This window comes from Pelobates fuscus, chromosome 4, assembly GCF_036172605.1.
Source record: "Pelobates fuscus isolate aPelFus1 chromosome 4, aPelFus1.pri, whole genome shotgun sequence".
NCBI classification, from domain to species: Eukaryota; Metazoa; Chordata; class Amphibia; order Anura; family Pelobatidae; genus Pelobates; species Pelobates fuscus.
The window spans coordinates 155,867,128-155,892,825 of record NC_086320.1 but is presented as its reverse complement, the minus strand read 5'-3'; the positions used below and the strand labels follow the sequence as shown (position 1 = coordinate 155,892,825).

General features: G+C 41.0%; 1 protein-coding gene across 1 annotated transcript in view; it reads right to left on the bottom strand.

The window, feature by feature from the left end:
- KIF13A (kinesin family member 13A) overlaps nucleotides 1-25,698 on the bottom strand; it is a 169,549-nt gene that overhangs the window by 74,907 nt on the left and 68,944 nt on the right. The window contains exons 3-10 of the mRNA XM_063451688.1: nucleotides 22,720-22,812; nucleotides 22,441-22,621; nucleotides 12,095-12,182; nucleotides 11,054-11,188; nucleotides 7,061-7,173; nucleotides 6,428-6,539; nucleotides 3,533-3,745; nucleotides 1,511-1,621 (exon numbers count right to left, since the gene is read on the bottom strand). Coding sequence (XP_063307758.1) covers nucleotides 1,511-1,621; nucleotides 3,533-3,745; nucleotides 6,428-6,539; nucleotides 7,061-7,173; nucleotides 11,054-11,188; nucleotides 12,095-12,182; nucleotides 22,441-22,621; nucleotides 22,720-22,812 — 1,046 coding nt within the window. The remainder of the gene's footprint in view (nucleotides 1-1,510; nucleotides 1,622-3,532; nucleotides 3,746-6,427; nucleotides 6,540-7,060; nucleotides 7,174-11,053; nucleotides 11,189-12,094; nucleotides 12,183-22,440; nucleotides 22,622-22,719; nucleotides 22,813-25,698) is intronic.

Here is a 25,698-nt window from a genome sequence, read left to right as displayed (position 1 = left end):
ACAAGCATTGTATATTATGGCTGTACTGTTGAAATTAAGTTCTCTTTGTTTGTCATTATACTAGTCTTATCTGCCTGAATTTCGCAAAACATCCTACCCTTACACAAACATCAGCATCTAACAAGCAAGGACTGGCTGACAGACTAATAACGAACAAATCAGCTGAGAACTTCCTGCCAGAATATAAACGACATTAAATGGATGTGAATATTACTTGGGGTTTAGTCACTAAATCATTAGTTCCAATAACAGTCCTTATGGACACAAACATGAAAACTGAGAAATCGAACATAAAAGATCGGCATATCTCAAAATTACAATATAAACAAATTGCAATTCAAATAACAACATGAGTATGGTAAATAACATTAATTTTAATGTAATCTATTTAAATTGGAAACATGAATAATAAAAAGATTAGTATACAAAGAAAGCACATAAACATAAACAAAACACACTTAAAAAGGTATTAGCAGTAGAAAGAGGGAAGAGCTCATGCCATTGTACAGAACACTGGTGAGACCTCACTTGGAGTATTGTACGCAGTACTGGAGACCGTATCTCCAGAAGGATATTGATACTTTAGAGAGTTCAGAGAAGGGCTACTAAACTGGTTCATGGATTGCAGGATAAAACTTACCAGGAAAGGTTAAAGGAACTTAAAGGACCACTATAGTGCCAGGAAAACATACTCGTTTTCCTGGCTCTATAGGGTCCTTGGGTCCCCCTCCCGCCGGGCTCTAGGTTGAGGAAGGGGTTACTCCCTTACCTTTTTTCCAGCGCCGGGCTCCCTTGGCGCTGGGGACTCTACTCCTCCTTTCCCTGTCATCAGCTGAATGCGCATGCGCGGCAAGAGCCGAGCGCGCATTCAGCCAGTCTCATAGGAAAGCATTCTCAATGCTTTCCTATGGACGCTGGCGTCTTCTCACTGTGAAAATCACAGTGAGAAGCGCGGAAGCCCCTCTAGCGGCTGTCAATGAGACAGCCACTAGAGGCTGGATTAACCCTAAAGTAAACATAGCAGTTTCTCATAACTATAAAATAAGGACAGGGACTAATGAAAGTATTTAGAAAATTGGGCAGATTAGATGGGCTGAATGTTCTTATCTGCCGTCACATTCTATGTTTCTATGTTTCTAGTACACATCAATAAATAAATTAGACAAAAAAATAGCTTAGTAGTACAGACTCAAGCTATAGGTAAATATAATTATTTCAAACACTTCACTAAAGTCAGAATTGCCTGGAATTCAAATTGAATTTCAAATAGAAGTCCAAAATATCCAAACTGAACACAAAATATATTTGTTTTTTTTAATTCCCAGCTATTTCACTGTTAATGCCCAGCTATTCTCACATTAGTGAATAACTCTGATATAAGTTAAAAAAAAAAAGCCCACAAAATAATAATAACAATTAAATATATTTAAGAAAATCTATGTTTACGAAAATATTAAATTGTATGTGTAGAATCCTTAACATTATATTTACAGATTTCAATAAATAGTACCTGGGCAATTGCTTCTGTTTTTCTAAGCTTTTCTTCCCAGGTGATTGTTAATTCATGTATAAGCTTTTCAGATTCCTCCAATTTTTCCTTCAGTTCGGGTGCTTTTAGAGACTATGAGCAAAATAAACAAAAATAAATATATATATATATGTAAAAAAAACACTTATGCAATTCATTTATTTCTTTAATGAGGATGGAACTAATCCAGAAACCTCTAAAAGTGATCGTGTAGTTAAACAATGACACGTTATATACAATATAATTTCACCTATACACTAGTAGTGAAGTGGTGTAGCAAAAGCATAGATGAGATTTGACACCACTTTGTAGAATGTAGCATGTATCTCTATGCTGCTGGCAGCCCCAGCATTTCTCGCAGGTTGCTCTGCCACAATGTTTAACACGAGCTTCCAGTGTGGACTGTGCAAGCTCCCACAATGCACTGCAAAAAGTCCAGTCTATGTGCACTATTTAGTTGTGCTGGTGCTCAAGTTGATGGACCAGGCAGCAAACATTAGTTTTTAATGTTTAAGTTTCCATTTAACTGAAAATTGAATGGCAAAATTTAGTTTTTAAGCTATCAGGAAAGCTTAGTGGGAGAATATTTTCAAATCAGCTATTTTGGTTGAAATTTACAAGTCACCTTTTTAAATGTAGGTTTCAGTGAATATGTGTTGGAGATTTCACAAGTCTACATCAGTGTATGAATTAGGCTGTATAATCTATGTGAATCGTACACTGTTATCCCAAAAGTTGTTTTGAATTTAGCATTGAACAGTAAATTTTATGATTTGTATATATGGTTCTAAACAATGAACTACTATAATCTGCATAGAAGTAAAAGTACAGTGACTCAAAGGGTGTCATCCGAAACAGCAAATTGTAATGAATTGAAAATTGAATTGCAAAACTGAGGGTAATATAGCCAAGCAATGACCATAGACTCAGTTCCAACTCAGTTTTAAATTCACTACAATCTGGAGTACCACAACCCACTGGTGGTATAATAATTTATATGTGATAAGATGCGAGACCCAGGTTTGTAGGATTGTAGTTGCTTCTGCTGGGTAGGTGGTGCATAAAAACCCTGCTTGCCCTTGACAATAAAGGTAATGGAAACTCATCAATCCTGGGAAAGAACTGAGAGTATGAAGAGTATTTAAAAAAGATTAAGGATAATTGTCTGGGCACACAGCTAGATGATCCGAATCAGAATTTATTATGACATATAGGTTGGCAATGGTTTTTGCATCATCCAGTTGAGTGCCTGGATATTTGATACAAATATGTGGATTGTAAATTGCCACCCTTGTCTGAGAGGCACCAAAGGAATGCAATCCATCACTAAGAAGCATGTGCATTCCATTTTATATGTGCTCATTTTATGTGACACCAGTTTCAGATTTTTGGGAAGCCCTATTTTTTCCTTGTGTATTTGATCTAGCACTGTTTTATTATGCTATATTTGTACTAATCTTGTCTGGTTTGCTTTAGGTGAGTTGCCAGCTATGGTCATGCTACTTCACTAACGCTATGAATTATTACAAATTACTGCACTATGGCTCCGTGGGATTACAGCTAGTTAAGCCTTTGGGCTAAAAGGCTCCCACCACCTAGATGGGGTAGATTCCCTTGCATAGAAGGAATAATACCTTATTTGCTGAGACAGATATTTTATAAAGCAAAGAATTCATCAGTTTTAGTCACCTTGGATTCTCTGCACCCTGGAAATTTAGTTATCGTACAGGAGCCACATGTTGGTGTGTTTGCATAGACACTATTTCTAGCATATTTTACTGTTTACAGACAAAATAATTCTTAGATCACCAGATTTCCTGGCATTCACTCTGCATATTTCCTGCATCACTTACACCTTCACAGTTAAAGCTCTGAGTGGCCTGCAACATTGGTCCATGGTGAGATAGCTAATCCACAGGAGATACCTTGGCCAAGAAAACCTCACTGTCACTTTGATAACTTCTGGATAATTTGTGTGCTTCATACACTGGGATCGCATCTTACCTCGGCTTGTGAAAGCTGCTCTTTGAGCTTCTCCACTTCTTCACGCAGTTCTCTGATGAGTCTTGCATTGGGGTCTTCATTCACGACGGCATGGTTAACTATCCTTTTTGCTCGATCAGCATATCTTAACGTAGAAAGAGTTTCTTCGTAGTTGTCAGCTGCAGGACTAATTGTAGCTATCATGGCAGTCTTGCTATTTCCTCCCAAATTGTCCTTGAAATGTAAATTAATAAATCGAAATAAATTCAGAATGCAATGAAAATAGTTAATTATATATTTTTTTAAATTTCCAATTTCCAAGGCTGTGCCTAAATCCACTGTTAATTTGGTTACTAGCAAATTTTGGTTACTTTATCCTAATTTCTTTTGTAATCCAGGTTGGCCTTATCTCAATTCTGTCAATTCTAGTATCTGGAGCCAACACTAGAGCCAACACCAGTGACTTGCTAAAATTGTTTGCAAGTGATTGCAATTGTCATTGGTGGCGATACAGTCTGCAATCTCTGTGAATGGCTTAATATGGTGCACAGGTTATATAAATAAAGACTGGAGAGATATCTGTTGTCAAACCGCACAACGCCAGCAGCTTCTACTTGTTAAACCTATACATCACCTGTTCCATGTGAATAAGACCATCCACACAGAGATCCTTGAATTTTTTGTGCAAAAAACAGTTATTTACTTGTACTTGCCCCCAGACCAAAAAGTGACAGATATCCCTGTCCATAGTCATGGGCCTTAGAATGTGAATAATAATTTCCTACTAATCATTCACTACAAATTAAATGTCACTCCAAACACCATGACCACTTCAGTGATTTGAAGTGGTCATGGAGTAGGAGTCAGGGTTTCAAGCAGAAACAATGCACATACAGAGTTTTTTGCACTTGTGTGCAAGGGGCTAGTTACACCCTGAACTCTGTTCCAGACTGGAAAATGTAAATTCCCTGCATAAATAAAAAAATGTCCATCCTATTCTCTTCAAATCTCCCTCCCCTCCCCTCTCCTCACTATCTCAGATTGCCTATATACGCTCTGTGCCAGTGTCCAATCACAGACTTCTCTGTGCGAAAGAGGCTTAGAAGAGACTTTGAGGCAGCGCTGGGTGCTTTGCCTGGTGATGGATTCTGGGTGAGTAAAAACCTTTTTTGAAGGTTTACAGCACAATGGAAGGGGAGGGGGGCTAATTAATAGTGTCCAGTAGGACATTTTACATAGAAAGGTCCCCCAAAAGAGGGTTGGAGTAACCTTTTAAGTGTTGCATTTCATCGTGCATAAAACAATAATTATTTGACATCGTAACCCTAGTGATAGGTCCTTGTATCAATGCCTTTCGGTCCCCAAACAATGCGAACACTGGGGCTCAAACAAGGATGAGGGGAAAATTACCCCACAAAAAAAGGAAGGAGTAACCTTTTAAGTGTTGCATTTCATCCTGCATAACACAGTCCTTGGGTCCTTGTATTAAAACGTCTTTTGGTCCCCAAACAATGTGAACACTGGGGCTCAAACAAGGATGGGGGTGGGGAAGTTGGTAACTAGACACAGATAATGAAAATGATCGATGAAAAATTGCAATCATCGGGGACAGAGAAAGGGATGTGGTGAGAAAATGAGGCAAAGTATAAATCTAATACTGTAAGCGTATACATAATGTATGAAGCAATTCCTAGTAATTTTAATTATATTTCACTGGTGTTTTTTTAATTTGGTAATTGCTTCACAAACACATGCAAACACACTTGGACTAATTGTGTGCCTTTGTCACCGTAGGGCTTTTTTCTATCTCAATAGATATACAAGGTGTTCTGTGATAAAAGGCGCTTGAATAAAAATAGAAATAGAGGTGCTCTTTGATGTAGCAGCTTTCACACAAAAATAGGAACTCTCTACTCCTATTACAATAAGGTAAAGAAAAAAAAGACTATTTTAACAAACAAGTGTCAAATTAGTGAAAGTGTGTAGCGCTAAAGGTGAATTACTTACTCCCAAAATGATATAGGGATGTAGGAATTATGCAAATAACTGCAGAAAAAAAGAAGGATATATAGTGTAACACTATTTAACTTAGAGTGGAAGTATATACTTCAATTGGAAGCACTCACGTGGTCTAGAGCCTATTATGGACTGGCTCTAATCACTTGCGCCATTGTGCACTTGAGGTGGCACACACCCTATGAATCCACGTATAGGATATTCCTCAGAGACATGTAAACAGAAAAAGGAGGGAAGAGAGACAGGGAAACTTGCCCTGGTGCAGAAATCCTTAATCAAGTATGGTATAATACAAAGGTATACAGGTTGCTTCTCGCCTTAAAAAGAGCCTGTCACTTGGCTCTAAGTATATGAGTATATGAGTCCTGTTCTAGGGTGACTCTGCCCTTCTTGTAGCAGGATATATGGTCCACCAGATTGTATATTTAAAAAAAAATCCTATTTATTCTATTAAAAAATCTTATATAAAATCAAATACAATACATACACAGTGGTGGTGTGTCCAAGCACACACCAGGACAAGTTTCCCTGTCTCTCTTCCCTCCTTTTTCTGTTTACATTTCTCTGAGGAATATCCTATACGTGGATTCATAGGGTGTGTGCCACCTCAAGTGCACAGCGGCGCAAGTGATTAGAGCCAGTCCATAATAGGCTCTAGACCACGTGAGTGCTTCCAATTGAAGTATATACTTCCACTCTAAGTTTAATAGTGTTACACTATATATCCTTCTTTTTTTCTGCAGTTATTTGCATAATTCCTACATCCCTATATCATTTTGGGAGTAAGTAATTCACCTTTAGCGCTAAACACTTTCACTAATTTGACACTTGTTTGTTAAAATAGTCTTTTTTCTATCTCCACTGGGATCATGTGTATGGTGACACATCGCAGAATATTACCTTGAGAAGCCACGTCAGCACCGAGTCTCTGTAAGGCACAAACTTGTTCTTCCCTTTACCAGCTGCTTGGTCTGCCAGAGAAGATATAACTAGCCCCAGAGTGGTGAGGGATCTGTGGAGAAGAAAAAAAATAATATATTCAGAAACAAAATAAAACGACAGCATCATGGGCAGAATTAACACTGTGGAAAATATTGTCAAGTTTATAGTGTTACAAACTAAAGTAAAGAAAATGGATCTCACACTTCTCACACCGATAAATGAACGCACAAAAAACAGCTCCATTTACATATGCTAGTATATGTACTGCTAGATTCCCGAGAAATAAACGTTCACGCTATGCAAACGTATGAATATTGCTAGATTCCTCTATGTTCCTCCTTCCATTTTTTTTTTGCCTACACTGACTGAAAACTAGAAAACATCCGTATATCCAGTAATTGATGGGCATCGCACGATAGCCGATATTACAACATTCTTCCCAGCACTATTACATGTAAATGTTTCCTGTGATTGCAAATTGTTTTGATAACTCCTATTGATATTCATCATGTTACCCTACTGTACTACCACATTCTATTTAGAAATATTTGATCAATATATAAAATGTCATTGTAGTGAGTTGCTCCTTACTTGTTGATGTTACTTCCTTCCTTTAAACGCTCTCCTGCAGCACCTGTTTTTGAAACTCTCTCACTCCCGGCCAGGTCCACCAAACTGACTTTACTGACTCGTTCTCCTGAGTTCTGTTCAAGGGAAACACAAACACTTTAACTAATTTAACAAAATAAATAAACAAGACCATTACATGGCTGTGTACTAATAACAATTGACAGGTTGTTAGAAAGAAACATTGCTTTACAAGGGTATCAAAAAGAGATTGTGGTACAAAACTAGAATACTCTTTGTCCATGTCTTATCTATCTTGTGAATTTACAGGATTATGTCATAATACCTTACTGAATACTGCCCATGGGTTGTGCTATTTAAAAAAATAATGATAAATTATAAAAACTTTGTTTCAGCCAAAATGTTTCTCATCTCAATTATGTGGTCTGGGTGCCAGGAGAACAGCAACGTTTGCGGGGTCTTAATGCTTCTAGTGGCTGTCACTCAGAGAGCCACTAGAGGTGCTTCCACAGAAATAAAACCCTGCTTTTTCAATCAAATAGTCTCATAGAGATCATCTGATTGGCGCAGAGCAGCGTTTTGTTGTGCATGCGCGCTAGCCTCTCAATACTTTTCTATGGAAAAGCATTAGATAAGCTAAAATCATCAATCTCGATTTCAGCCAAGAAGGCAAGGTGGCAGTGCAGAGTACGGTTAGATTTTTTTTTTTTTTTTGACACTCAGATTTAGAAATTATGAGCCGGTCAGTTTTTATTCTTGTGTATCATCATTGTGTTAATTCCTCAGTGATAAAATAAGTGACTCAGATATTTATGATGCTGAAGGGAATTGATCAATAGGGTAGGAAAATTAAAGTGACCGTTTTATTTGCTGCGATCTTTGTTCTTTTTCACTCCCTCTTTCCCTATTTCCCCACCCTTTTTCCCTCTTCCCCTCAATTCCCTTTCCCTTTCCATTATCCAAAACTTATTTTAAATCTAATTACGGTGAGTGATAAAGTGTGACCAGTTGGGATTTTTTAAATATACTAACTAGTTAGAAAAGGTAAGTAAAATAACTTGGTTACCACCTACAGGTGGGGTACCCGAGACCTAACGGCCAATAGGAAAACATATTTGTATGCTATATTGTCCCTTTAATTTACTCATGTGTTACCTAGTCCTTCCCAGAATATCTCTTCAGCAGGTTGTTCTCAAGCATTAGGCATATGGAGTTCTGACTTGAGAAAATGTAATTTATACTTTTTAGTATATTAAAAAAATCCTAACCATTCTTCTGATCTGCATATACCTTTTATAAGTCATACAATTGAAATCATGAGAATCTCATACCATGTGCAGGGCATGCATGTTTATATACAGCAGGGGGGAGAAATGCTAGAACACATTATAGAAATAAATGTCGTTGTGAGCATGTGAGCACACCACGCTTCTAAGAAACATCCCAGATGCAGGTGCGTTTTGTAGTTACCGTGACTACATTCTTCATGGCGTAACATGCTCAATAATGTTTACTAGGATGACTGAAACTGGAAATATCACCAACTGAAAGGTGACAGTCACTTTCTAATGTCTCATTTGATACCAGTAAAAAAACAAAACAAAAATGTCACCTCTTTGTTTAGTGATATTACAAAGTAATGACGTCTCTATAGACACTTAACACCATGGTGGCGTATAAAATATTGAATTAATATACAGTTGGAAGCATCATATTATGTTATACAGATATATTTGTTATATATAATCTATAATATATACATAACACAAAGTCCCAGACAGAGTACCTCAATCAGACTGTCCAGATAACATATTGGCAGATACAAGGATGTGAGCAACGTTGATCTTCATGACATAAACATTGTCAGAGTCACAAAGCTGCAACAACCATTTTCAGAAATTTCTAAACTCTTTGAAATGGTTTATAGGCCAAACAAATATATTTTATTTTATTCTATGATTTTCAGGAACTTAAGCTTGCTAGAACTGTCAGAGATGAATTTTCTCTGTTGAAATGAATACACACTATTCTAAAACTCAACAGCAGTGTAATTGAACAAACTTTTGAATTGTGCAAGACGTGAAATGCAATAGTACATAATATTGTAGAATAATGTTTTGTTTTTAGATTTCTATGTTGTCTGCCCTCAACTGAGAGTATTAAAAAAATATTCTAACTCTGGCACTACTTTTCAGAACCAGAACACTACCTAAATACAGAATGTAGACAAATGGATTTGAGCCCAGTACAAAGGCAAATATGAGTTTGAGCCCAATACAGGGACTGACCCTTCTAATTAGGGACACTTGAGAGGTATAGTTCAGGGACAATATTTAGACACAGATAAATGATCTGAAATACTGCCAAAGCTTTATATATTGCATGGCTATTTTAACACTTAACATGTGTGGACATAAGATTAAAATCTCAAAGTAAATCTGCTCATGTCCATTAGCATAATAGTTGTGATTCTTCCTTATCTTGTATACAGTGGAAATACATCATATTTAACTCTGACAGCATGTTTGAGTCTGCTAGTTGTGTCTTTGATTAAAGAAATACTCTAGCAAACTCTAAAATAAGCAAACACAATCACGAGTTTCTAAATTGTGTATTTTTTAAATGTGGTTACTTGTTAGATCCATGTAAACAAAGAAACGATGCAAACCTCACTTACTATAATCATCTTTTATTGAAGCCTGATGCACTCTCAAAGGGACACTCTAAGGGACACTTAAACCACAGCGTATGTCAGTGGTTACAATGTAAAGAGTCGCTGGGTGCAGTCCCTCTGTTTCTTGTCACATCATTTGCAAGTGCTTTGATGACATGCAGTGCTCTCCTAAAGCTGCACCAAGATAATGCAGACATTTCCCTTTCATATGGCATTGACAGACTGCGATTATTACAACACTTGTATGCTTTTCATAGGAATATACATTTCATAGCATCTTCCTACTATCCTTCACTAGCGAGCACTTTTTGAATAAAAAAATATAAGCATATCATACATATCATAACACAGTGATTTTGTTATAGAATGGTTTGCAGAAAAACGTAAAATATTAAATTATGGACATTTATACAATTTCTATTTTTCACTTAATTGTTCATGCTTTTTTTTAAAAATCGAGAAATGAAAAGCGTGTCCTTTATCTTGTAATATTTCACACAAAGTCTGAAATTTTAATAAAAAAGTAAAATGCTAATTTTCTCATATACGGTAGGTGTCACCAAAAAAAATCAATCTATGAAAATAGTCAAATACCTTGCTTATAGGTATTTGTAAGGACCCTGAAGACATTACTAGCAGTATATCTTATTAAAAATTGCAACAGAATGTAAAATGAGTGTCTGCATTTGAGTATAATGCCCACATAAACAGTAAATATAGTTAAATCAGATATTTCTAAAATAAAGGTCTTGAAAACTGCTATAGCATCCTTTATCAATCTCTGGACTGCTAATGTAATTCTAACAGTGAAATAGTAGAGTGCATTCATTCCTACCCGGACTGTAGGAATGGTATCATCCATTAACACTTCCTGTACAGTTTCAAAACAGGGTGTGAGCTTATATTTTCAGCAAGTTTACATTCATTATATCTGTGACTAGTGGCTTCTGGCAGATAAATTGTTTCCTCTACAGGCTGGTAATAATAACTAAGCATAAATAAGTGAGGATTTATGGACCAAATTTCACACCAAAAAAAATACATCTAAATAAAAACATTTGTACTTGATTTTGGTATTGAAGAGGTTACAGGAAGATAGTCCTTCTTCACCTCTCTGATATCTGTGTTTTTCTATGAGCTCATAACACTTAGCGTATGTGTTTCCCAGAGATTCATGGCAATAAAACCCATGGTAATGTATGCCTCTTTGTCCAGTCTTGCCTCTTAGTAATACCTATAACTACATCCCGTATAAGAAAAGTGTCCATCTTGTAATAAATAACTTCTCAGTATGTACAATACAAATATAAAATATTGCTTACACCAGACTGATGGTCAAAGAGTGTCTGTGTGACAATAATGTTAAATACAGCATGTGACCGACTGCTTTCTTCATTCATGTTTGTGGCGGCAACAGTACGAGATTTATTTCCTTCTGACATCAAGGATTCAATGTCCTAAATACAAACACAAAATATGGGTAAGCGTTTCTGCAATGCAAAGATGGTTTACATGGAGAGTTTTCAACCACTTGCACACTAAAAAAGTGAAACATGCAACAAAAGTGAACTTTGCCTACAGTTTCTGGACCACTTTTCAAACATATCAATAAGTGTCTATACTTAGATAAGAGAAGAACCAACGAGGCAAATAACTCAAATGAGAGCTGGTCAGTGTGGGTAGTACCAGTCCTTCCCTGGGCTTGTACCCTAATAATATATAAACATAAATGGTTACTTTATATTGCTAATCTGTAACTGCCATTCCCTACTGGACTTATTATATAAGTTCCATCCAAGTAGTTCACTTTCTAGAAACCAGGACTCCCTAGAGAGAGGGGAGATCTCGGGTGATATTTTGTTTATCAATAAGTGTCTCCTGTGATGTCAGATGGGGGCACGCCAAGCAGGGCTGGGAGCTTCACCCAGCACTGGATTAAGGTAAGTAGTAACTTATTTTAAAACAGAATATTTAATAAGGACATAATTATATAAATAAGAAAAAGAGTTGGAGAAACCCTTCAATTAGGGTAACCACTCAACATCATACAGTTCTGAAATATCATGATGGGTTTGTGTAACAACCTAATTAATGGTAGACACAGAACTACAATCAAGCACTAGATCCATAACACTCAAGGGGCTGCAAATTTCCGGTACCACAACATGGTCAATAAAATCCTCCCGAACACAAGCCTGACAATATAATCACAGCTCAGCCATTCACACTGGTACAAGCAGTCAGCAAATAAAAAGCTTCATGTAGTAAATTCATGTAAAGTTAAAAAAATGAAATTACTATAAAATAAAAATGTGATGACCTTCAGAGAGAATACTGAATATTTCATCTCAGTTGAAACTTACCTCGAAATTAGTAACAGCTAACTGGGATAAACCATCAACATACGGTCCTAACACCTTGTGCTCCCGAACTTTAAGGGATTGTCGGTTCCTATAAAAAAAATTATAATTTAACTTCCATTAAATAAATACAAATTTACCAAAAAGCAGAAACACATATCTTAAAGGGAAACTCCAGTGCCAGGAAAACAATTAGTTTTCCTGGCACTGCAGGTCCCCTCTCCCTCCCGCCCTCAATCCCCAGTTGCTGAAGGAGTGAAAACCCCTTCAGTAACTTACCAGAGTTGCTGCTTCTTCCTCCGCCGCCGCTCCTCCCAGTGATTGCGTCAGCCGGTGGGCGAGACTGATCCCGCCCACCGGCCGGGGAGACCTAATGCGCATGCGCGGCATTAGAGCTCCCCATAGGAAAGCATTGAAAATGCTTTTCAATGCTTTCCTATGGGGAAATGAGCGACGCTGGAGGTCATGCCCTTTAGTGGCTTAACATACCTCCCAACATTTCTCCTCTTCAAATCAGGACCAGTGATCGGGGTCTTAAAGGAACATTATAGTCACCCAAATAACTTTCGCTTAATGAAGCAGTTTTGATTTATAGATCATGCCCCTGCAATCTCATTGGTTAATTATTTGCCATTTAAGAGTTAAATCACTTAGTTTATACAGCCCTGCATTGCCAGCGGTACGAACTGTGTCACTGGCGAAGTCAAAAATGGGCGGGTCGCCCAGGAAAAGGGCGGTCTCGTCCATTAGGGGACGGGTCAGCCAAGAAAAGGAGTCCGCTAGCTGATAGGCATTCTGGCTGTCCCCAAGCCTTTACGACCATGCAGGAAGTGCGCCCTTCATGGTCAAAGTGCCCACTGCACAGTGCGACTGCATCAAATGATGTGCCAGGGGACAGTTCCCTGGTGTCCCGTATTTGGGGAACTAAAGCGGGACAGAACCCCAAAATCTGGACTGTCCCGCCAAAAGCCGGACTGTAGGGAGGTATGCTCTCAGCTCTTTAGCAGTGGAAGCAGGGAGTAGCCTCTAGGCAAGAAATCATACCATTCTAGCTGTAGTGGTTATGGTGATTGCAGTGTTCCTTTACATTTAATTCATAAAAAAACAAGTTTTAGATTTAGACAAGTTGGGTTTGCAAATTGAGCTAAATGTACCACACCACTACTTCCTAAAATCACAGTAATTAATGCAATCATCACTATGCATATCATATTAAGGAGACAGGAACATAAAAACATTAAATCTAACTGTTAAATAGTTTTTACCAGTCACTTTAAATTAGAAGGAAGTCTGGAATCTCATGTGGCTATGTACACATTGCTCGCACAAATCTATAGACAGCACACATGGCTATGTGACCTATCCTGACAAATGCAATCTTAAATATCATCATTTGTGCAACAATGATGAATAATGAAAAAAAATTACATTTACTTGTAACTGAACTATTATATCTTAATAGATTTAATCTTAATATAATTATAGAATGGATTGTAATGTGCATAAAACAGTTAAGCTAGATGTCACTCAAGACAAAAGAACATTCATAAGTAAAAATTATTCTCACGAGGAAAACTGAGTTTTTTCTAGATAGGTAGATAATTTTGCAAACAAAGTTTCCTATTCTGTATCTCACAAAACGGTCCACACTGTCTTCATTAGGGACTCTGTGGGAACCGCCAGCAGAATCTGCCGTCTGGAATCTGATCATCAAATTTCTACTAATGTTGGCTGACCAATTTTAAATTTTATAACAAGACACGGAGGCTCATATTGCATATCCCTTTCTTTACTGTTGACAAATAGCAGCAAAGGATACAAACAGAATGAAAAAAGAATGAACATGTGATAACATAGGCCCCTCCCCCTCAGGTCCCAGTATAACAGGCAGCACTTCCCTTCCATTTCCCTCTTTCTTTGCTGCTCTGACACAAAGATAAGTACATGCCATATTTTCTCCTCATATTTCTCTTATATACTGTTTTGTTCATTGATAATTTTCTCTTATTTACTTGTATTGATTTAGTCTTTTTATTTCTAAGGTTAGTATTTGTCTCTTTATACTCTAGCCTCAGGGCCCAGACCTCCCCTGCTTATGTAGTCTTGTCTCCTGTCTGTTTCTTCTGCTCGAGCGCCTTTCTGCGCACTCCTTCTTGTTTCATAGTTTTACCGCGTATCTCGCGGGTGCCGCGAATCCCGCGAGATTCCCGGCGGCCATTTTCTGACATCCTGTCCCTACCTCTTAGTGTGCCACTGGTCTGGGCCCTGGTGAGAGCGTTTTTTCCTTGCTTAGTTTGTTTGGGTGACTAACCCATACGTCCTTTATTTTCCTATTACCATCATGCCTAAACCCAGACTATCTTCTGGGTCCGCTCACTCTGGGGAGTCGGATACCCCGGTAATCAGAACTGAGGCCCCTGTCACCTCAGATATTTCGCCTTCTATGGCGGATGGGAATACCCACCCCGGTGGACCACAGTTTCTAGCGCTACAGCGCTCAGTAACAGACGCCATTATGGCTGCTATGGGGTCTATGTCCTCCACCCTCTCCCACACCATTTCACAAGCCCTCTTGCCCCGTCCTTCAGACGAGCAACTCTCGGGCACCTTGACACCCCAGGGAGAGGTGTCTAAAGGGGATTTCAAAAAGGCTGCCCGTAAGTCCAAACACTCCTCTGCCTCCAGAAACACCATGACTGGCGTACCTTCGGTCGCCCCAGAAAGCGTGTCCCATCCACGCAAAAGAGCCTTTCCGCGCCAGGCAGAACGGGCGCGGCTATGGAAATGTGCTAGAGCACAGATTGAGAGCGACACCGACTCAGAAATCGGGTCAAATGAGGAGGCTATGAACGAGTCAGATACCGACTCTGATGCGGATTCCGCCGATGGCGCTCTTGACCTCCTTTCCTCTGCTCAGGCAGAGATGCCCGGAGGCGAGACAGGGACCAGGAACCCCGCGGCTGCGGGGCCCTCCCTCGTGGATCCTTCGGGGGTCCCGCTCTTCGACCCGGATGACCTTCATCATCCGAGGTCGGCGGAGTGGCTCCCGGCCGACCACGTTGCCACATACCTGGAAAATTGGGTCAGAAAACCCTTCAGCAAGGCGGCCCGCAACAAATTGAGGGCGGAGTGTCCTAGGCCTCTGGTGCCCAACAAGGTGTGTGACACCCCAGAGGTTGACCCTAAAATGACTCAGTTCCTCACTAAACTGGGCTGGAATCCCCGTAAAGGACTAGAGTCCGCTTTGAAGTCCTGCCAGGACAAGCACCTGGACATATTCGGGCCTTTGGCCAAACTATTTGACTTGGCGGAAGACGCCAGAGCGGAGAACCGCATGGTCGACCCTGAAGACCTTAGAGGTTGGGTCCAGAGAGCAATTTGTATTGCTGGGAGCGTAAATACCTCCCTATCTATTGAAAGGCGTAAAGCCATATTATTCAAAATTGAGCCCAAACTGGCCAACCTCGCCCTTACGGAGGCGGGCAAAGACGCCCAAGGACTCCTCTTCGGAGATTCCTTCATTAAAGATTTAGGGCGTTTTGTGGGAGCATTCACGGCTCTAGACAAGGCCCAGGCCTCCATGAGGCGAGTATTCCAGGGGCGGGTCTCTACCAGGGCCGGCAGACTCAGGAGCCGTCTGTCCGGCCGCAACTATCCCCAATCCCGTGGCACGGGAAGAGGCTCCTTCCAACAATATAACCAGTACCAGGAGACCTCCCGCCCCATGTTTTTTCCTTCCCGCGGACGTCAATGGCGATCCAGAGGCCTTCGGGGTAACCCAAGCTCAAGACGACCATACGGTGAGTTGCCTTATACCACACATTTCTTCTCCGGGTTACATAGGGGGCAGACTCCAACATTTTTTCCCAGCCTGGTCACTAATCACTTCAGATCCCTGGGTACTGGCCACTATTCGGGGCTTCAATATAGAACTCACCTGCCGCCCCACACACATTCCCCCTCCTCGACCGATCCGCTTTTCCCTCCAGGATCGCGGTCGGATCGACGAAGAACTTTCAACCCTCCGGTTCAAAGGGGCTATCGAACTAGCACCCCCCAACCCTGCGGGCGTAATAAGCAATATCTTCCTAGTGGAAAAGAAAGGCGGCCAATTGAGGCCAGTCATAAATTTGCGCCCCCTCAATGCCGCAGTCAGGTACCGCCATTTCAAGATGGAGGGTATTCACCTGCTAAGGGATCTCCTCCTCCACGGAGACTGGCTAGCGAAACTAGACCTAAAAGACGCGTACCTGACAGTGCCAATAGCGGAGGCCTCTCGAGACCTCCTACGCTTTTACTGGCGACACGAAACATGGCGGTTCACCTGTCTGCCCTTTGGCCTATCCTCAGCCCCGTGGTGCTTCACAAAGCTTCTACGGGCCGTTATGGCCTGGCTACGCAGTCGAGGAGTTCGACTAATCGTCTACCTAGACGATATTCTCCTCATGGCTCAGGAGCGTTCCACCCTCCTCACACATCTACGACTAGCCATAAACCTCCTGTCACGCTTAGGTTTCATAATCAACTGGGAGAAGTCATGCCTGACCCCCGCCACCCGCTTGGAATTCCTAGGATTCCAAGTGGATTCGGGGGCAGCAACGCTGAGCCTCCCGATATCCAAGATTCGATCCATCCGCAAAGAGCTGCGCAGGGCCCTTATCCGACCCCAGCTCACCTTACGCCAATTGGCACGCCTCATAGGCCTGCTGGCCTCTTCAATCCAGGCCGTGTTCCCAGGCCCACTCCACTACCGAGCGCTACAGCGCCTAAAGATCGCTCACCTAAGAGCCGGGGCATCCTACGCAGACCTGGTCTCTCTGGACAACGAGACGAAAGACGAGTTGCGATGGTGGATTCTCAACCTGTCTGCATGGAATGGCAAAGCCATCTTCGGCTCAATGCCGGAATTCACGATCGACTCGGATGCGAGTCTACACGGTTGGGGAGCCCACTGCGAGGGAATCTCAACTGGGGGCAGGTGGTCGGAGTCCGAAGCCCGACTACATATCAATGCCCTGGAGCTTCTGGCAGGCTCCTTCGCCATCCGCAGCTTCGCCAAGGACCGTGCCCTATCATGTATTCGGCTCCGCATGGACAATGTTTCGGCGGTGAGATATGTCAACCACCTGGGTGGTACACAGTCGGCGGTCCTGGCCAGGTTGGCGAAAGATTTTTGGGAATTCTGCCTGGAACGGAACCTGATGGTCTACGCGGAGTACTTACCTGGTCTGCACAACGTCCAGGCGGACTGGGGTTCACGTTATCTTTCAGACACCAGCGACTGGAGATTAGCCAGGAAGGTGTTCTCCAATATATCATCTCTCTGGGGACCATTTACCATAGACCTTTTCGCCTCCCGGCTCAATGCCCAACTCCCACGCTTCTTCAGCTGGAGGCCGGACCCAATGGCGGAAGCAGTGGATGCCTTCCTACAAGATTGGCAGGGAGGCCTCCTCTATGCCTTTCCCCCATTTTCCATGATCCCTCGCTCACTCCTGCAGACCCGCAAACACCGGGCGGAGCTAGTCATGGTCACCCCATTCTGGGAAACGCAGTCTTGGTTTCCCCAAATACTCGAGATGACGTTGGACTATCCTCGACTCCTGCCGGGACACCACGACCTGCTGCAAGACCCGACGGGGCGCTATCATCCCCTCCGGCTAGAAGGCTCTCTCCCACTTCTGGCATGGCGAATCTCCGGGGACCCTGGGAAATCCCAGGAGTTTCGGACGCAACTAGACACTTATTGGCAGCAGCATGGGCTCCCGGCACTAGACGGGCATATGGGTCAGCTTGGCGAGCTTGGGCTAGCTGGTGCATGGCTCGGAACGAGGATCCCGTTTCGACCCCTGTAACAACGATCCTGCAGTTCCTGACGTCTCTCTTCGAAGCCGGTAAGGCTTACAGGACTATTAACCTTTACCGTTCCGCTATCTCGGCGATTCACCAAGGTTTCGAGGGCCGCCCCGCGGGACAACACCCTCTAGTGTGCCGACTCGTCAAGGGTTCTAGATTTTCAAGGCCGCCCAGGCCCCGCTACTCCACGACCTGGGATGTTTCCGTTGTATTGGCTTTCCTCTCATCCTGGCCCGCTAACACTGGACTCTCCCTCAAACAGCTGTCCGCCAAGTTGGTGTGCCTGCTCTGTCTCATCTCATGCAAAAGAGTCTCGGATGTTAGTGCACTGGACGTCGATGCCAAGTCATACACCCCGGACGGGGTAACTTTTAACATCAGCAGGCGCACTAAGACTTCCATCAAAGCGGTATCCTACCCTAATTTCCCTGCCTCTCCTTCGCTATGCCCAGTGACCTGCCTTCGTGAATATGAATCTCGCACCGAACCACACCGCTCTACTGCCTCTCGTCAGTTGTTCTTATCTTTCCGTCCTCCTTTTCACCCGGTTTCCAGCACTACCTTGTCACGCTGGGTGAAATGGCTGCTAGCCCAAGCGGGCATTGACACTACAGTGTTTGGCGCCCATTCAGTACGAGGGGCATCAGCCTCTTCTATGATGTCGGCGGGCGCCCGCCTAGAAGACATTATGAGAACAGCTGATTGGTCTAGGGAATCTACCTTCCGAGAATTCTACTTTCGGCCGGCCCCACACACATTCGCTGTGATAATGGATCAGCTTTAAACTTGCAATATGAGCCTCCGTGTCTTGTTATAAAATTGCATGATTTTGCTATTACATGACGAAAAGTCATGATTTTATTAAAGACACGGAGGCGAGTATTGCCCCACCCTTTTTTGTTATTCTTACACGCTGGTAAGTATGTATCTCCCCACCCAAATTACTCATACCACGATACACCGCATAGTATAGTTTGAGACGGTAAGTGGGGCCGTCCTCAGACCTTGTTGTTTTCAATAATAATGGATATGTTAACATTAATTGTTTTGTGGGACTGTACATACAGGGGTCTTTGTTCTCACTGGTGTAACCTTATAACTTGTTGCAAGTATCGACTTTAACCTGTTGGCTCCTGTTCTTTATATCTCCACAGCTTAATCCAGCAAGACGTCTAGCAATGGTCCGGTTTATTGGTCTCCTCCCGCTGTCCTCCATCGGTCCTATGGATTCTACGGTCACACTTCCCAGTTTTTGATGTTATGCCTTCTTCGGTTTTTATGCTATTACCTTGGGACTTTATTCTCACACTACTCTAGTTATGGACATTGTTCTTTGGTCGCATCTGCAGAAAGAGGGAAATGGAAGGGAAGTGCTGCCTGTTATACTGGGACCTGAGGGGGAGGGGCCTATGTTATCACATGTTCATTCTTTTTTCATTCTGTTTGTTTCCTTTGCTGCTATTTGTCAACAGTAAAGAAAGGGATATGCAATACTCGCCTCCGTGTCTTTAATAAAATCATGACTTTTCGTCATGTAATAGCAAAATCATGCAATTATCAGTGAACGTTCATCTCACCCTCTCCTCACAATATGTTTCCCACTCATGTCTGCAGGACTTCTATGCTGCGCCTATCCTCTGGAATTCTTCACCTCGTTCTGTCAGACTCTCCCCCACATTCCAGCCGTTTTAACAAGGTTATTTACTTCAATGTGAATTTCAAATTAAAGGTCAAAACAACCAAACTGGAAAAATTCTGTAAGTCAGCTATGCAGTTCAGCTACTTGGCATTACATTTACTTTGAATTCTCACTTCAGTGAATAACCCTGTAAATATTCTCTAAACATACCCCTATTCCCATAAGTCCTTTTTTGCTTCCTCTTCTTTAATTTGACCCCCACCTTTTCACCATATATTGACCCAATTCTATGATCCTGTCCCTGTTTAGCTCCCCAGTGACCAGCATCTGGGGACAGCAGGGAACTGTCGATGGGGCAGCACAGAGTAAGTGTTTTTGCAGCATGCGCTAGGATCATGCAGAGAGAGCTTCAACACCATGGTCCTGTTGATACGGGGCAGGCCGTCAAGCCCATAAATGGTTGTGCCAACCCTTTTTCTGCCCATTACAGACATCACCGGTAAACGCGAGTTTACTGCCGTTTGCTCAGCTTTTGGTAACTATGTGTATGCTACATTGAACTTTAAGTAACTTTTGTTAAATATCAACTTGTCTGTAACCCTGTCATAATACACAACACTATGAAGCCTGTTAGTGCTATAACAATAAACAACAATAATTGTTACTAGATCCTTACTGTATCTATCTTTTCCGATCTTAATTGGTCCTGTTCTCTAGAACGTCTTACTGTACTAAGTAACTGGCTTAATAAAAATGCCTATTTGCTTTTGGCAAGGGAGTGCAAAACTAATTATGGAACATAGCTGGAGCTGTACAATATGCGAAGCAGAGCAAGAGTTTTCCACTAGTCAGTTTGGAAAGAATTAGAAATGCATTTCGTCATCTAAGGTTGGTTGAACTTATTATGAAAAATGTGTGTTGGCATATTTTAAAAAGAAAGCAACATGAATTCATGTAGATATGAAAGGAACACTAAATCTTTAGGAATGCAAACATGTATCCCCAATGCTAGTGTAGTGTTCTAGTACTTCTTTAGACATCGGGCCCCCCATGCGCATTGAATAAAGCAGTTTAATTTAAACTTTTTTCCCCCCGGTGCCCAGGTGCACTGGTCTTGCTGCATTTGCTCCAGCCACCTCAATCCTGATATCCTCAGCCGATCCAAAGCATTGAAAGGCAGGTGCGCATGTGCAACAAATCGCAATTGATTCAATACATACATATGGGGAGTGTTCCATGGCCTTCGGAAGCGACAGTGCTCACACTGCTCAGCCTGCAGGGAAAGGCTCTAGACACCAAAACAGCTACATTCAGCTGTAGTGGTTCTGATGCCTGTATTGTCTCTTTAAAATTAAAAAGTAATAAACCAGTAAGGAATATTAAAAGGGGTAACAAAAAGCACCTTAACCATTACAGCTAACCCTTACCAAGTGTTCTCCGCCTACCTTTGGAATCCAAGTTGCACAGCATTTATATTGATAATATGGTAGTTTAAATTCTGAATTACTTGTGCAGCTAAGAAAGGGGAGATTTCCAGATGTTGAGATCCCCAGTTTTGGTCAAACTGCTCCAGAACGTCAGGGGAACGACATCCAGACACTATTAGTAACAATCACTCACTGAGGTGTAGTAGGTATGTTGTTTAGATTATCGTTTTAAGTATAACAAGTAAAGAAAAGATAAAAAAAAGCCGACTGCGCATCATGGGAAATGTAGATTACAACACATGTGATGGGCCAAAGTTAGCAAAAAAAGACTGGCAGAGCATCATGGGAGTGTTCTCAAAACTACATCTGAAGTGTCATAGCTAGTCTTCAGGAGATTAAAGGAAGGCAAATGTACAGTAGAGGTGAACATTAAACTTTTGTCTCTTAAAGCAGACATCCAGACACTTAAGTTTAAAACCAGGTACCACTTCCTGTCTAATAACACTAGTTACAAATGTGATAATAATAAAAACAGGATAAATGATCATATAATTGGAATAATCTATTTTCTTCACAGTTGCTAACATAATTTTCTGCTATTAATGTAGTCATTGTCTAAGTTGTGGAACAGTCAGCAATAATTTGAACTTATAAACAATGACATAAGAGCCTTATAATGCCGCAAAGCATACCGTATATGGTATGCACATTATACATACAGTATTGCAATGTTAGAATATATTTATAACTACCAAACACACTATATAACTGTTTCAGTGACTGAGCGTGTTTAGCAATATTTAAACTTCTGGAATTAGATGGGTTAATGCCTATAACCTTGCACTTACACTCATCATCACTCATCCCACTGTCTTATCACGGAAAACAGCTTCCAAAAGCTGTAAGCTACACAAGCTGGTCTGCCATGTGCATCTCCATTCTTCACATCTCCAAAGGAAACTTGGTATGTACATGGTGTATTGCAGCTCGGTTTTCGTTGCATGCGTTCACATGATTATATTATGTACAAAATGCTAAACAGACATCATGTGCTTTGCAGATGTATGCACCAAACATCCCATCAAAACACTTACACTGGGTAAACTAATAAACATGTTAGACATTTTAGTAAATAATCCATCCAAAATATCAAGAACACATTATGCAGCACAGAAAATGCATTTAAGTGAATCCTAAATAAAATGTAACATTTATATTACTGTTATATAATAAACGCTAACTTTTCTAGAATGAAGACTTGTTCTACGCTGTTAAACAGTTACAACAATGTTTACTACACTGCAGGGTTTACAGATATTGGCAAAGCACAACTCCCATCATTTAAAGCCAGACCTTTTTGGCAGACCATAATGAAAATGATATTCCAGAAACTGCATGATGGCTTCACCAGGAAAGAAGAGACTCACCCTTTAGGGTCTAACAGATCTCTGACTTTCTCGTTGTAAATTTCCATAAAAGATACTTCCACTTTAAATGTCTGAGAGTCATTTTCTTCCTCAGAGGCTCTCTGAAACAAAGCACAACAGAGCCGCGGGATAAGGCCAGGTTGATCTGCTGTTCCCATCATGGAGAAAGATTTTCCTGATCCTACCGAAGAAATGTAAAAAAAAATTAAAAGAGCATAAAATGTGGCTGAGTGTAAAAATACATATTTAAGTAATAATAAGTAACATTTGCCAAATTACCTGTTTGCCCATATGCAAAAATGCAAGCATTGTATCCCTGAAAAGCATTATCAAGAATTCCTTCCCCGAGGCACTTAAAAACAGATTCTTGACCTGAAAATAATAACAGAATAAATTATAATCTCAGATATGTTAAACAAGAATAGATTGTCAGCATTATTAGTTATGCGTTCCAGAACAAGGAAGGTTTAAATGAGAAAATAATAAAGAAAGTAAAAGATAAAGAACTTTGCTAATGGCCTTTTTGTAAATCTGCCAAGTGCAATCGAGGAATATAATTATTTCCTTATCTTTGTCTTTCTGACAAATAGGCTCCAAGGGTAATTGGCATTCATTAGAAATCCATTCACAGTACCAACCATCTAGTGGTGATAGAATTGAAGCTTATAAAGTCAGAAATTGAGACAGCAATTGAATAGGCCTGGCGTATGACGTTACACCCTTACACTGTACATTATCTGCTATTTCGCAACATGTATGTGGTACACATCCAAAACACAGATTTTGAGATTTATAGACATGATCGTCTTTCTGCTGCCAGTACTGTTGATTTTGTGCCAAATCACAACAATAAATACACATATTGTGCTAACAATTTATACTTGAGATATTTAACCCCGAACGCTCTCCATAAACTCTATGTATGTCATAACCATCATAATCTGAGCCAGCGCTATCCTGTCTACACTGGGCCTTGGAATCCGCTCCCAGGCCACCGCCACTACTGTCTGGAATCCTGCTACAATTATTCCTTTTGTTCAAGTGCAGCGAATACATGACTCTGTTTTCCTTTTTGATACGGCATGCCCTATGTTTTATGTTGATTTTTCTATTTGTATTTTTATAGAAGTTCTACCTTTTCTACTCCTTCTAAAGGCCACATTTTGTGGGACGGCCTAAGCCGAGACAGGGATAACCCAGCCGATCTTAGCTCCATTTAAACCCCCCCCCCAAAAACAGCTCCAATGACGTACTACACTGCACTAACCAAACATGTGGAGCTGTTATTCCTAACATGTCTCCCCTTCAAATGTAATCTCATTCTCTTTCCGAATCTTCCTTAACATCTAATGTGTCTCCTCAAACACTCTATTTTCTCAAATGTTTGCACACAACACATGTTTACTCCTAAACCCCCAACCCCCACCCCCACCCGCGAAAGAAAACAGTCTGACCAATTACTCTCATGATGTTGTTACAATAAGCATCTCATTGTATTCCCTTATTTATGCTTACAACTGTGATCATATTTGTCAGACTGTGGAACAAATAAAGAATAAATAAAATAAAAAATCCGAGCCAGTTTTTTTCTACCATCATTATTTCAGAGTCCATTTTTACATTGCTAAGTATATAGGATATCACATGTCAGAGTAGAGCTTATGATGATTTGATTGTCATGGCTTTGCAGTACATAAGTGGTCATTAATGTGTTAAAGGGTATTAAAGACACGAGTTGCCTGAAAACTGAGGAAATATCATACATATTCTTCACTCACTTTGCAAAATATCAACATTTTATAAATGGATCCAGTACATGCAACATATAGCCAAAAAGTCTGCATTTTGGAAACTAAACATATCTAAAATTAAAATCAGGGCATTCTCTAAATTATGGCCTGCTCTGTTGTGGAGTGATAGATTTTGGGTATAACAACCTATGCATGTTTTCCATACAAGGCTAAAGACACCTGCTGGGCTGTTCATAGTGAGTAAAAGAGGTCTACCACACTACACAAGGAGAACACATGGTGGCGATGCAGGGTATTTCAACACACTGTTCTGCTGTAAGGAAAATATTATAGTCATACATAAAACATGTACACACATTACATTGTTTGTACTGGCATTAACTATGTTTCTCTAGTTTAAGAAGCAATGCATTTCGAGTGGACCAGAGCAGACCTGTAAAAGGTTTCAAAGAAGGTTTAAAATGACTACATTGCATTGTTTATGTATATGATTTTTTCTTTGTATTCTTGTATTAAAAAAAATACAACTTTAAGGGACATTTTAGGCACCTAAACCTCATCATCTCAGTGTAGCAGTTTTGGTGCATAGATGCTGTCTCTTTTTCCAGACAATGTAAAACATTGCAGTTTCAGAGAAATGGCACTATTTACATTTGCCCATAAACACATACTTACAGCCAATAGCGGTGTTTAAAATCAAAGGTCTTTATGTTGAGCATCATCACGCACTGCATACTGACACTGAACACTGAATGCGTCCCATAGAGAAGCATTTGATTCAATGTTTTCTTACAGAAGCATTCGACAGGTGGAGCCATACATGTGCCATATGTTTCCCAGTGCTTCTCTATCAGGATGGGTAGATGTATATTAGAGGTAATATAGTATGCATGCTGGTAAAGATATCTGATTGGCTGTAGTGTTTGTGCAGTAAATATCTGTGAATCACATTGGTAGGAGGCGCAGTGTTTGTTTGTATTATGAATAGCGGTAGCCAGGGTCGGACTAGGAAAAAAAATCTGTCCCAGGATTTTTTTATTCACCGCGGCCAGTTGGGAAGGAAGTGGAGCCAGAGGCCGGCCGGAGGGGAGGGGAGTTGTGTCATGATCAACGACAAGCATGCTCCCCCTCAAACTAAACATGTTGGTTCAATGTTCTTCCTGTGCAGAGCCCTGCATGAGTTATTGCATGAGAAAAAGGCCCAGTATTTGTTCTGTGTAGTGCAAGTGGATTTAATGACACACTTGGGGTGCATTTGCTTGTGACAGGTCTCTGGTGTCTGCATAAGTGGAATACAAGAGGACAGAAGGGCCAGGAAAGAGTCTTGTGCATGTGGTTGGGGGCTGGTTGGGGAATTGCGTGTGTGTAGAGTGAGCTGATTGTGGTATGGTGTTTTGGGTAAATTAGTCGGTTTGTGTTGCGTTTGTGATGTAATATGTGTGGCTGGGGGCTGTACTGTGTGTGGATAGGGGATGCAGCGAGTGTATGCATAGAGTTGTAGTGTATA